This window comes from Mus pahari, chromosome 3, assembly GCF_900095145.1.
Source record: "Mus pahari chromosome 3, PAHARI_EIJ_v1.1, whole genome shotgun sequence".
NCBI classification, from domain to species: domain Eukaryota; kingdom Metazoa; phylum Chordata; class Mammalia; order Rodentia; family Muridae; genus Mus; species Mus pahari.
Genome location: NC_034592.1, coordinates 76,210,969 through 76,224,079, shown reverse-complemented (window position 1 = coordinate 76,224,079; position 13,111 = coordinate 76,210,969). Strand labels below are relative to the sequence as shown.

Below are 13,111 nucleotides of genomic sequence, written 5' to 3'. Positions count from 1 at the left end.
TTGGTTTGGGGGGGGAGGTTGGTTTGGTTTGGTTTTAGTTTTGAGATAGGGTCTCTCTATTTTTTTTAGCTCTGGCTGTCCTGGAACTCAATAGACAGATCAGGCTAGACCTCACAAAGATCCTCTTGCATCTGCCTACCTTGTGCTGGGCATAAGGGCCTTTTTTTTTTTTTTTTCTTTGAGTCAAGGTCTCCTTATGTAGCCCTGACTGCTCTGGAACCATCATGTAGACCGGGATGGCCTGGAACTCACAGAGGGCTAGCTGCCTGCATCTGACTCCCGAGTGCTGGGACTAAAGGTGTGGCATCAACCTGGCACTCTTCTGTTATTTTATTCACGCCTCACTACACACAGACACGGAGACCCAACACTCTAACTGCATGTACATGGACACTACTGCCAGAGAGAGCAACCCAGTATGTAGACCAGGCTGGCCTCAAACACAGAGACCTGGAATTAAAGGCATGTGGCACCTACCTTATTCATTTACACTTTACACGGAGAGGAGAGGAGAGGAGAGGAGAGGAGAGGAGAGGAGAGGAGAGGGTACCCAAGTATGTGTTTGTGCATCACATACATGAGATGCCCATGGAGATCAAAAGGGGGCATCAGATTTCTGGAACTGGAAATACAGGTGATGGTGAGCCATCATTTGAGTGCAGAAAACTAAACTCACATCCTCTGGAAAAAGCAGCCAGTGCTCTTAGCTGCTAAACCATCTCTCCTTCCCCACACGATCACCTTTTTTAAAGTCTGTTTCAAACAAGGATCTTTTCACCCTCCCGTCTCTGCTCCAGTCTCTGTCCCCACCCCACCCCCTTGCTCCTTTAATTCCTTAGATTCTGTTGGTCTTACTTCCAGCCCAGGTGAGAAGAGGGTATATACACTAAGTAGTATTTGTAGCTGGGTCTTGCTAGTGTCCTTGCTGGACAGGAGCCCTTTGACCTCTAGAATGGCAGGAATGCTGAGTGTTATTGTGAAATCATTTGCATATTGTGAGGTACTTTGCATAAGATGGCATGGTTTGCATACAGGGAGGAAGATATCTTTAAAGTTCTAGTGTGGCAGCCCTAAACATCTCTCTGTGGCAAAGAATCTGACTAGGCATTCTGTCTCAGAGCTTGCAGAAGGGCTTAGAAGCCCATCCTGGGAGACTCACAGGGCTGGCGAGGCAAGCCAGACAGGAGCATTTGGAAGGCAGGCGCTGGAAGTCTAGGAAGCACATGTGTTATATTAGCCAAGTGTGATGGTGCAGGCCTTTAATCCCAGCACTCAGGAGGCAGAAGCAGGCAGATCTCTGTGAGTTCAAAGCCAGTCTAGTGTATAAATGGAGTTGCAAGACAGCCAGGGCTGTTGTACAGAGAAACCCTGACTCAGGGTTGGAGGGTGGAGGGAAGGGTATAAAAGGCTGGGGTTGCCTTTAATCCCAGCACTTGGGAGGCAGAGGCAGGCGGATTTCTGAGTTCGAGGCCAGCCCGGTCTACGGAGTGAGTTCCAGGACAGCCAGGGCTACACAGAGAAACAGAGAAACCCTGTCTCGAAAAACCAAAAAAAAAAAAAAAAGACTGGGGTTGTAGTTGATAGAGAGCTTGCCTGGCACGCACAATGCCCAGGCTGTTAGCACTGCATAAACTGGATGTGGGAGGGCACACCTATCCAGGAGGGTCACAAGTTCCAGGTCATCCTCTGCTACTGTAACAAGTTCAGGGACAGTCTAGCATGAGACCTTATATCAAAAATATATAAATAAATAAACCAAGAGTGGTTGCACACGTATTTAATTCTAGCACTGAAGAGGTAGAAGAGGGTAGATCTCTGTAGGTTCAAAGTCAGCCACACCTACATAGCAAGTTCCAGAGCAGGCAGGGGGCAGGGCTACATAGAACCAATCTCAAAATAAAACGACGAGGACAACAACAACACACACACACACACACACACACAGGTAAGGGAGGCATCAGTTGTGATGTGAGTTCCGTCTGCTCTCTGAGCACCCAGAAGGAACAAGGGACCATAGAGAGCCACAATGGGAGGAGAGGACTAATGAGCCCCTCACTCTGTCACAGCCTGCCCAGGGGAGCAACTCATTCGGCCTCTGCCGAATGTCTTCCATGTCAGTTACTGGCTGATTCCCAGAGAAGGATGCAAACATGTATCGGACCTCAGAGGAGTGGGGGTGTTAGGCCACATTCACACCTGTGTCCCAGCTTAGACATGAGGTGGCTATCACACGCCTTAGGGAGAGGAGGTACAGCCAAGTGGAATTCCGGCTCTGCCATATGGGTGGCATGTCTGACCCTAGGCCAACAGTCAGTACCCACCCGAAAGATAAAAAACGACATGGTGAGGTTAACCCTGATTACTTGCATAGACGGTCAGGAAAAGGCTACACTAGATCAGAGAACTGCAGCCACTGTTACTGCCATTAACCGCTCCGCTGGTCTAAGAGTTCAGGCACAGCTCGTGTCAGGCTAAGAGAACACCAAGTCCTTTGTTGTATCGTGGCTTGGAATTCCGGGCCCCAGGCTCTAGAATCCTGTACTGGACTTCAAAGGGTTACGGTCCTGGAGACGGTGGCCTGAGGTTCCAAGTGAAAAACCAAAGCATAAAAATAATTCGATGAGTAAGAATAAAATTCCCTCTTCTGAGGTACCCAGGGCCAGGCCCCTCCTTGCGGCAGGCACTTCCCCTTTCCCTAGCTCATGGAGTCTGAGCCCGCTGACTCAGAGGAGAGCCATAGCCCGGCTCTTGTCCCGGGACGGAGCGGTTTGGCAGCCACGCGCGCCCCCGCGTGGCCACTGCTGGGACTGCATCCTCAGAAGGCAGCCACACTCAAGCCCCGCCGCCCTGTTGATCCCGGGTCCCGCGTGGGTGCCGCCCTCACCCTAGCTTAGCTTGGCTAAACGCGATGCCCACGAGGGTACCCACTTCCGTCCTACCCTCCCCGCAGCCCCAGAATCCGCCCCGAGCGGAAGTGCGCTGACCGCGCGGGTCCCCCATGGTAGGAGGCGGAAGCGCCTCCCCCGCCGCCGCTCCGTCTAGCCCCCCGGAGCCGTGCGCGTCGGGTTCCGGACTGTCCCGTGTGACGTGGCTGCACGCCGGGGGTGGCTCCGGGCTGGGGGCCTAGTGGCGGGGCCGGGCGAGGCAGAGCCGGGGCGGGGCGCGACACTGCAGCTGGATGGCCGGGCCCGCCCGGAGCGCTGCATCTGCTGCCGCTGCCACCTCTGCCTCTGCGCGGTGAGTGATCGCTGGACCCTCAGGCCCGCGTCCGGGGCGGGATGGACCGTGTCAGTTCCCAAATCTGTCGCGACTCGTCCACAGTTTAGGAGTTGAACTTGCCCGCTCTTTGGCTCTTTACCTCTGTCGTCCCACGCTCTGCCCCTCAGCCCTCCCTGCTGCCCCGCTTCTTGTCTTCTCCTTCCATCAGACATTCTAGCTCATTTTATTGACTCTCCTTTCTCTTGCTCTGTCCTTTCTCTCCATACCCCATACTTCTCTGCTGAACCTGTCCCCCCCCTCCCCCCTTGCCTCTGCATGACCCGCTAAGGACTTGGCCTGGCTAGAGCCTGCCTTGGTCCCAGTGAATCTTTGCTCGTTTATTTGTGATGGTGTTGGCAGTGGCAGCCGCGAGGGGTCGGGGAGGGCTGGGGCAGGGGTCACTAATTGTGGCCTGAAGAGTCCAGACATAGGCTTGCTTTCTCTCATTAACACCCATTGGCAGATGAGGAAACTGAGGCAGTTTCAAGGTCACAGCCAGTATAAGACGGGCAGGTCACATTTAAACTTTCCAGATTGAACTTCTTGCTTGGTTGACTCACATCCCCATCCGGCGATCAGTCTGCAGAGCACATTCCTTCTGGGAGTGCTTCAGACCTCCCCTGGCATTCAGAGGACTTGCATTCCCTCCTCGATGCCAGCAGCTACCTGCATTGTCAAGTTCACCTCATATGCATCGCTGTTAGGGAGCTCTGTTACCTCATCCATTCCCTGTTGAGGACACAGGCTCCGACGCAGAAGGGACTACAGGAATTGCCCACAGCCAGTTAACAATCTAGAGCACCAAATTAATTAGCCATAAGTTACCACAGCCTCTGGCTCTGGCATCTGTGAGGCATCTCTTCTCTTCAGCCCCACCTCTTGTCGCTTGGTGCCCAAGAATAAGAAGATCATTTAGGAGGAAGAGGTTTGGACTATGACTCAGTTTCCCCACCTGTGTCTCTTCATGCCACCCCATCAAGCTAAACAGTGTTGACTTTAGACCCTGGGGTGTCTTCACCGGCACACTCTGGCAGCCAAGCCTCTCCTGGCAGCTAGAGGCACCCAACAGGGATGGTCCCTCCTCCGGTGGCTGAAGGAGCCCAGCCAGTGCCTCACCCAGTCATTAAGGAAAGTTTAGCCTCAGGCGGACACATTGACACATAGGCTGGAGCCAGCTCAGAAGGAAAATATGTGTGGTGCTTGAGAGAAGTGTACATGGGCAGAGGGTGCTCTGTGCACCCACCCTGGGGATTGTTTCCTCTGCAGAGCGAGCAGGAGGGGGATGCATGGCCAGTTGAGAGGAGGGAAGAGATGCTGTGCTTCCTTAGTGGGGTATGTGGTCCAGGGAAGCAGCTCACATGAGCAGTCTTTGTGTTTTCTAGCACCCGGCATGCCTGGATGTCCCTGCCCTGGCTGTGGTATGGCAGGCCAAAGGCTCCTCTTCCTCACTGTCCTTGCCCTGGAACTCCTGGAAAGGGCTGGAGGTTCCCAGCCAGCCCTCCAGAGCCTGGGGGCTGCAGCTGCCTCTCGCCTGGATAATAAAGAAAGCGAGTCCTGGGGGGCTTTGCCGAGTGGGGAGCGACTGGACACCTGGATCTGCTCCCTCTTGGGCTCTCTCATGGTTGGGCTCAGTGGGGTTTTCCCCTTGCTGGTCATTCCCCTGGAGATGGGGACCATGTTACAGTCAGAAGGTGAGTAGCCCTTCAGCAGCTGGGATCAGAGGGTAGGAAACCCACTGCCAGCTCTGGGGAAATGCCAGGTCTCATGTACCAGGTACACCAGACATAGTATACCTAGCATGGAGTCCAGTGTCACCTTGGTCCTGTGAGCATAGGCTGTATATATTCATTTGTTCACTCATGCATGCATCTGTTTATTATTTCAATCAACAAACATTCCCCAGACTCATTATGAACAATGGCTGGCAATATGGCTGCCATACTATCTGGGCTCAAATCCTGGCTCTGCCACCCACCAACTATGTAGTACATGGCAAGTTACTTAACCTCATTCTGCCTCAGTCTGTCAGACTTTAAAATAGGGATAATAAGGCTGAACATGTCATTTAGTAGTAGAATGCTTGGGGGGGGGGGGGTTGGAGAGATGGCTCAGTGGTTAAGAGCACTGACTGCTCTTCTGAAGGTCCTGAGTTCAAATCCCAGCACCCAGCAACCACATGGTGGCTCACAATCATCTGTAATGGGATCTGATGCCCTCTTCTGGTGTGGCTGAAGACAGCTACAGTGTACTTATATAAAATAAATAAATCTTTACAAAGAAACGAACTTTAGAATGCTTGCCTAACACATTCAAGGCCTGGGTTCAATTCCTGACACTCCCCAAATGTACATACTAACTTCATAGATGAAGCACTTGGAGGACTGCCTGGCACAAGGAAGGGGCAGGTGTCTAAAGGCTCATGTTGGACCCTAGGTGCAGAGGTGAGCAAGTGCTGCAGACCCCCCCCCCGCCCCCAGTTTTGGTTAGTGGTGTAAAGGCTAGGAATGTAGTGTAGTTGGTATTGCACTTGCCTGGTGTACAGCAGCTCAGTCCCCAGCACTGCATAAGACTGGATATGGTAGCACACACTTGAGTGAAGATAGGAGAGTCGGAAGCTCAAGGTCATCGTTAAGTACATAGCCGGGCAGAGGCCAGCCTGTGCTACATCCTTTCTCAAAAAAATAAAAAGGGAGGTCAGAGCAGGAGAGGCGGGCGGCTCGGCTGTTGAGAGCACGTCGTGTCCTTCCAGAAGATCCAGGTTTGATTACCAGCACCCGCGTCAGGCAGCTCACAACTGCCTACCTACAGCGCCAGCAGGATGCTCTGGTCTTAGCAGGCACCTGCACTCATGTAATAGACAGTTAAAAATAGGAAGAAGTCTTAGAAAGGGAAGGGCCGGTTAGAATGGCTCAGTGGGTGAAGATGCTTACCCTGCAAGCTCGGTGAACTGAGTGCGTTCCTGAAAGCCGTGTAAAGGTGGAGCAGAAAACACTCCATAAAGTTGTCCTCTGACCTCCACATGTACACCCATGTATCCATACTCACACACATTATAAATAATAGTAAAATAGATGAAGGAATAGAAAGAAAGACTCTTAGCCTTTTGCCAGTTGCCAGGCTCAGGACCATTCAGTAATGCAGATGGTGCCTGGATGCTGGTGCCTCGCAGTTGTGAACACAGCCTCCCTGGAGCCTGTCATGTCCACACAGCAGGTGTCTTTTCAGACAGCCCAGGCTGTGGGCAGCTCTGTGGTGTGTGAGGCCTGGGCAGGCTCTGTGCAAGATGCATTGGGAGTGTTGGCATTCCCATTTTACAAGTGCTCTCTGGCCAGCCTGGAAACAGCAGGGTCCCAGTGGGGTGGTGTCCCTCTAGGCCTCGGCTACTCTATCATCTGATGAGATTAATATGGCTTCCATATATTCCACAATGCACTCCCAAATCTGGATGTGCAAGCCAGTAAAAGTCCCAAGGTCCTGCCAGTTTTCTAAGGGTGGCACTAGCTGAGGAGAGAAATTCCCATTTAATCAACATCTGCTCTATGTGTTGTGGTTTAGTTCTGCCAAGATCCAGTTTATACATGGGTAAACTAAGTCTCAGAAGTTTTTATTTTGTGGTTGCCATCAATGGATTAGAGATCCGGAACGTGCCAGGGTCCAAGCCTGTCTCTTAACCAATAACAGTCAGCGAGTCCACAATGATCCCACAGTCCACGGGAGATCCTCTTGAGAGCAGTCACCCAACCCTAGCCTTTGGAAGCTTGCAGTCTAGAAAGCCCTGCTTAGCGGCAGGGGCTCAGCGCTGCCTCATGTCTCTGCTTTGCAGCTGGAGTGTGGCGACTGAGGCAGCTGCTCAGCTTCGCCTTAGGTGGACTCTTGGGCAACGTGTTTCTGCACCTGCTGCCTGAGGCGTGGGCCTACACCTGTAACGTCACCCCCGGTGAGTGAGAGCATGAGGCAGGATAGAAATGCAGAGCTGGTGCCTCTCCCCAGGGTTAACCTAGGCCCTGCCGGCTCTACGGGGGTCTGGGAGGGGGATGTGGGAAGAGAGACCCAGAAAAGCTTGTTTGAGAGGGAAGGTCTAATCCTGATGCCCTGGCCTCTTTGGGAGGTCTAGGCCCCAGCTGCTTGTTCAGTAGGCAGTTCCCCTGGCAACCCCTCAATGCCCTGGACTAGCTCTGATCTAGGACCCATTCCAAATGGCTCCCTTCTAGCCACTGGCTTGGCATGGCCTGTTAGTGCTCCCCCTGCAGGTGGTGAAGGGCAGAGTCTGCAACGACAGCAACAACTGGGGCTATGGGTCATCGCTGGCTTCCTGACCTTCCTGGCGCTGGAGAAGATGTTCCTCAACAGCAAGGAGGAGGGCCCCAGCCAGGTGAGCCCCGAGCCCCAGAGCCTGGCTATATCCGTTGTTTTTTGTTTTCCCAAAGTAGAACCCAAGGCCTGGAGAAGCCCAGGGCCTAAGTTAAGTCTAAGATATCTCCTGGCTCTCTCTCCTTACTCGTGAGAGCAACAACATTAGCCTCTGAAGTGGTTTGATTATAGATCAGTGGTTCTCAACCTGGGGGTCAAAGACCCTTTCATAGGGGTTGCCTAAGATCATCTGCATATTGGATATTTACATTACAATAACATAGCATAACAGTAGCAAAAATTACAGCCATGAAGTAGCAACAAAATAATTTTATGGTTGGGGGTCAGTACAACATGAGAAACCGTATGAAGGGGTTTCAGCATGAGAGGTTGAGAACCTCTGTTGTAGATGGGCGGTAACAGCAGTGTGGGCTTGAGGTCTGACTCTGGAACCCAGCTGATGGATCAGCAAAGTCTAGCCAGATCAAAGAGGTATCCATCGTCTCTTACCCTCTCTCTCTCTCTGCCTGCCTGTCTGAGTGGGGGGCATCTAATGTCTCCTCTCTCTCCTTCTTCTGGCTGTAGGCCCCCAGCAAAGACCCCACTGCTGCCGCGCTCAATGGAGGCCACTGTCTGGCCCAGCCGGCTGCAGAGCCCGGCCTGAGAGCCGTGGTCCGGAACCTCAAAGTGAGTGGCCCATGCGGGCCCCCCTCCTGCAGCTGCAGAGCTGAATGGCTGACTCAGCTCTGCCTCCCTGGCTCAGCCTGCCTTTCTCTCCCCTCATCCAGGTCAGTGGCTATCTCAACCTGCTTGCCAACACCATAGACAACTTCACTCATGGGCTGGCTGTGGCTGCCAGCTTCCTTGTGAGCAAAAAGGTAAGGGGTGGGACAAGTAGACCTCTGGCATTTCTGGTGGGAATGACCCCAATGTCTACCGGTCAGATCTCTGCTTCTTGCTTTTATTAACAACAGTACCTTTGTGAAGCCTCTCCTGGATGCTGCCTTCGTCTCTAAACTGTCTCCCTTCACCTTTATTGTCCTCAAAGATTTTTTATTTGCATGTTTGTGCTGGTGCCGTGTGTGTGTGTGTGTGTGTGTGTGTGTGTGTGTGTGTGTGTGCACGTGCGCGCGCTTTTGGAGGTGTTTTGAAGGATCCTCAAGCTGGATTTGGAGCTGGAGCTATAGGTACCTAGTGAGCCACCTAGTGTGGGTGCTGGGAACTGAACTTCGGTCCTCTGGAGTAGCAGTAAGAACTCTGAACCTCTGATCCCCTACCTCCATTGCACCCTTTGTCCCAAGCTGCTGTTGTTGCCAGCACTCCCCATTTGGATGCCTCTATCAGGCTCCTTTACTTGGCCTTGCCCAACCAGTAGACGCTTCTCCCTTCACCCCAAGGTTCCCATACTCAACATGGGTGTGCAACCTGTTCAGGGATTTGGGGTGGGCCGCTGCCTTCTGTGCTCTGGTCCCAGAATCTTGTCTCCCCTGACACTGGCCATTCACTGTGCCCTCTGCCTGGAATGTTCCTCCCACTCTTGGAGCAGCTGACTCCTCATCCCTCTGGCCTCAGTTTAAATGCACTACCTCAGGAGGTATCTGCTGCTCGCATCCTCCAGTTGGGCACCCGTCCATACTCTGTCACAGCACTGCTCTATGTGGAACCACGGAGGTGTTTGTGTTTTGTAATCCTGACTTTACCAAGCATGTCCAACCTGTAGCTTGGGGTTGCACATGTCCTAGTGTGCTAGGAATGCAGTCCAGCACATCTGTGGACGACATCGACTTATTAAGTCTGAGAGGCAAGCTTTAGTCACTGCTGTCTTTCCTATGGCTACAGTGTCCTGCCCAAACGTGCAGACTAAGGGATAAATGTTTATGAGGGACTGGGTATGGGAAGGCCTAGTAACCCAGTAAAGGCACCACAGACTCAGACTCAAATCTCTGCAGATTGGGCTTCTAACCACCATGGCCATCCTCCTGCATGAGATCCCCCATGAGGTAAGTGCCCAGATTGTGGTCTTAGAATCAGGGATCCCAAGGTTCCCATGTTCAACACGGGTGTGCAGCCTGTTTGGGGATTTGGGGTGGGCCTTGCCCACTGAAGTGGTCTAGGGGAGGGGGCTCGGCTTCATTAGGTACTGGCGTAAGGGTAGGGGAGACAGGAGGCTGGGTGCTCCTGTGATCTGCTTCTTGGTTGAACATCTGAACCGTTCCTCAGGTGGGTGACTTTGCTATCCTGCTCCGGGCTGGCTTTGACCGATGGACGGCAGCCAAGCTGCAGTTTTCTACAGCCCTGGGAGGCCTTCTGGGGGCCTGCTTTGCCATCTGTATGCAATCCCCCAAAGGAGTAGGTACGAGAGTGGCAGACAGTGGTGTTCAAGAGGTACACCAGCCAAAAGGCTCCTTGGCCCTGCTGCTATTGGGGTAGTGTCTGCCTGGTGTCCCGTGCAGGAGGGCGGGGATACGCAGTGCCCTGAGCTCACTCCTAGCTGGCCCTCCCCTACAGAGCAGACAGTGGTCTGGACCCTGCCCTTCACATCTGGAGGCTTTCTCTATATCGCCCTGGTGAATGTGTTACCTGACCTCTTGGAAGAAGACGACCCCTGGTGAGCAACCTACTGGGATGGTCGCTGGGCCCAGGAGGAGCTGCTGCCTCTGCCTGCCTGGCCTAAGTCTCTCCTCTCCCAACAGGCACTCCCTGCAACAGGTGCTGCTGCTCTGCTCCGGCATCATGGTGATGGTGCTACTTTCATTGTTTGTTGAATAACCACTGCTGACAGCCCACTCTGCATAGCAAGCAATGAGACTCCAGTCTGTTCTGTGACCATGTGTGTGAGAGGCAGAGGGTGAATGCTAGAGCCAGCCTCTTACTGGACAGAGGGTGTGTGGTGTGCACATACAGCCAGAGTGGGAGAGACCGACACTGTGATCCCTGGGTGCAGAGCCCAGAGCCCAACGTAGCACCTGCCCGGCCACCCCACTGTCACCTAGCAGCAAGGAATGACAGCACCGGTGCCAGCACAGGCCTCACTTCTCATTGACAGAGAAACCAGCCCAAGGAGCCCAGGGCTACAGCCCAAAGAGAGGGCCATAGCCCAAAGTTCTTCCTCCTTGGGGCTCTAGCCCAAGAGAGAAAAAAGAAAAAAACAAGCCCTCTGCTCACACATCTAGGCCCCAAGCACTGCAGAGGCAACACAGCTTTTCTCTGCTGTCCATTTTCCTTACCCTTCCTACACCCTCCTCTACAGCCAAAGAAAGGGGAGGTGGGTGCTGTGTAGCCCCAGCCCCCACTCAGCACTGATGTCCTACCCCTCCCCAGCACTGAGCAGGCAGCTGCTCCAAGACCTCTCCCTAGGGGTAGCCAGCCTGGCCAGCATGTTTCCCCAACGAATGCTCCCTGGCCGCACGGGCAGCTCTCACCACCTCCAGCTGCCAAACAGCAGCCTGCAAGTCAGCAAGTAGTCCAGGCTAGCCGTGTCCCAGCACAGCTCTCCAGGATGCTCCTGCCAGCACAGGGTCCAGCAGAGACAGGGAGCCTTGCTGCCCTCTCCGGCTCAGGGGCCCTTGTCCTTTGGGTTAAGAGAAAGACGGGGGTGGTGAGGGCTCCACATTGTCAGTGCTCAGGAATGTGAACTGGAGAATGCTGAAGCCATAATCCCCAACTATTTCCCTTGGCTGACACCCAGGTACTCAGCTGGCCCAATCTACAGCCAGACTCCAGCCCTGCTGCTCAACTGTGGATGTTAGAGACGTGGCCACTGAAGAATCTGGATGATCCACAGCAGTTAGGTCGTGGCTCATCTTTATCTGTAAATATTTGTTTTGTAGATATAAATAAATATTACTTAGACCGGCTGCCTCTTCCACATACTAGGGCTGTCAAACAGCTCTTCCTAAATGCTCTCGGCAGGTCTGTCTGTTACACTTGCTGTGCATCTCGAATGGTTTCCTATTTTCCTGCCATGTTTCATTGTTGGCTTTTTATCCCAGTAATGCTTGAGCACCCATTTGAGCCTTCCTCACCACCTGTGATCTCATGGATATAAAAAGCCAAGATATTTATCTCCCTTTTCCCCCTTAACAGTTCTCACCTGGGGACTTAGAGACACAAAGTCATCTCCTTTTACTTCAGTGAGATTGTAGTCATTTACGGAAGCTAGGTGTCAGACTATAATTTCAGCAACCAGGAATGGAGGCAGCAGCAGAATCTGGAGTTAAAGGGCCAGCCTTGGCTACTTAAGACCCTGTCTCACTTGAGCCTCCCCATACTGCCCATTTCCCTAACATGGGCTAAAGAGAGGGTCTTTACCAAGTCCCTTCCTCTGACTGCACCATTATCCTCACACAGCAGGGGGCACTGCATCTCCATCAGCAGCCTTAGGAGAATCCTCCACTTTCCCCAGCCAATGAACAGCCTTCAGCAGCCCACTGGTTGGGACAAACCATCTGTGTGGTGCACAGATGAGCCCAGAGCAAGTAGGTGGGAAACCGAATCTGCCACGCCCTTAACTGGGAATGCTCAGCTGCCAGTGTCCCATCAGCACAACAGTCAAGAGGGAAATCTGTTCCACCTAAGCTGACTGGGTGAGATAACCGACCAAGGACCTCAGGCCCCAAAGGTCCAAGCCCAGCTGTCTTTCCCGTCAGTGGGTGCTCAACGAGGGCTGCTGCTGCCTTCAGTATGAGCCCTGCGGGAGGGTGATAAGCACAGGCCACCACTGTCCTCAGCCCCAACTGATGGAGAAGAGGATCCTGCGATGCTGTGAGGGAGAGGGGAAGGTGAGGGTGGTGCCTGCACTCACTTGTTTCATGGCCAAGAGTAAATCCCATCTGGTTAGGAAGACAGGACACCTCCATGTAGGCCAGAGGACAAAATCACACTTTAGCTGCCAAGTGCCTGGAGCAAGATGTAGCCACACTATGATCACAGGCAGCACATGGGGAGGGTAAAGCTAGAGAGCTAGCAAGGTGGCCCACAGAGGTATGCCTGTAGCTTGCTGCAGTCATGTCCGCTCGGGAAGGGGAAGGGGAAAGGGGAGAGGGGGGAAGGGGAGAAGGGGGAAGGGGAGAAGGGGGAAGGGGAAAGGAAGTAGCAGTGCTTTTTTTTTTTTTTTTTGCCTTTTTGGCAATAAAGTGGAAATGTTTTGAGGACTAACAACTTTGAAAGGCCTTTCAAAGGTTGCCAAAGCCACTGGTAAAGCAGCTCGCTGGAAAGCTGCGTGATGGGCCAGACAAGATGGCACACAGCTTTAGTCCCAGCACTCTTGAACCTAATCTTAGGCCCACAAGCCTGAGTACAAGGTCAGCCTTGTCTACATAAAGTTCCAGGCTAGCAAGACTACCTGTAAGACCTTGTCAAAAAAAAAAAAAAAAAAAGACTGATGGATTTGAATCCCTGCTGTGCCCTCATAACAGTGCACTTTCAGCGCAGCTGCTCAACTGCACCTGTAAAATGAGGACACCCAGGCCAGGGAGGTGGATCAGTCAATAGATGCACTCAC

The 13,111-nt window shown here is 53.0% G+C and overlaps 1 protein-coding gene across 6 annotated transcripts; it reads left to right on the top strand.

Moving 5' to 3' along the window:
• The first annotated feature begins 3,075 nt into the window (after window positions 1–3,075).
• On the top strand, window positions 3,076–11,538 carry Slc39a13 (solute carrier family 39 member 13). 6 transcript variants are annotated; one of them, XM_021193285.2, is made up of 10 exons: window positions 3,076–3,237; window positions 4,641–4,949; window positions 7,082–7,195; window positions 7,509–7,630; window positions 8,194–8,295; window positions 8,397–8,486; window positions 9,558–9,608; window positions 9,829–9,961; window positions 10,117–10,216; window positions 10,302–11,538. In XM_021193285.2, the coding sequence occupies exons 2-10, from the start codon at window positions 4,649–4,651 to the stop codon at window positions 10,375–10,377; spliced, it is 1,089 nt and encodes a 362-aa protein (XP_021048944.1). In that variant the 5' UTR covers window positions 3,076–3,237; window positions 4,641–4,648; the 3' UTR covers window positions 10,378–11,538. The 6 variants fall into 6 exon arrangements, with proteins under 6 accessions (XP_021048944.1, XP_021048942.1, XP_029392801.1 ...); XM_021193283.2 differs by having other exon boundaries at window positions 3,140–3,237; window positions 7,470–7,630; XM_029536941.1 differs by having other exon boundaries at window positions 3,140–3,237; window positions 9,829–9,957; window positions 10,302–10,393.
• Window positions 11,539–13,111: the final 1,573 nt, after the last annotated feature.

Coding starts and splice junctions, on each gene's coding strand:
- Slc39a13 (XM_021193283.2), top strand. CDS start 4,649: ATGCCTGGATGTCCCTGCCCTGGCTGTGGTATGGCAGGCCAAAGGCTC. Junction 7,196..7,469: donor CACCTGTAACGTCACCCCCG/GTGAGTGAGAGC, acceptor GCTCCCTTCTAG/CCACTGGCTTGGCATGGCCT. Junction 10,217..10,301: donor TTGGAAGAAGACGACCCCTG/GTGAGCAACCTA, acceptor CTCTCCCAACAG/GCACTCCCTGCAACAGGTGC.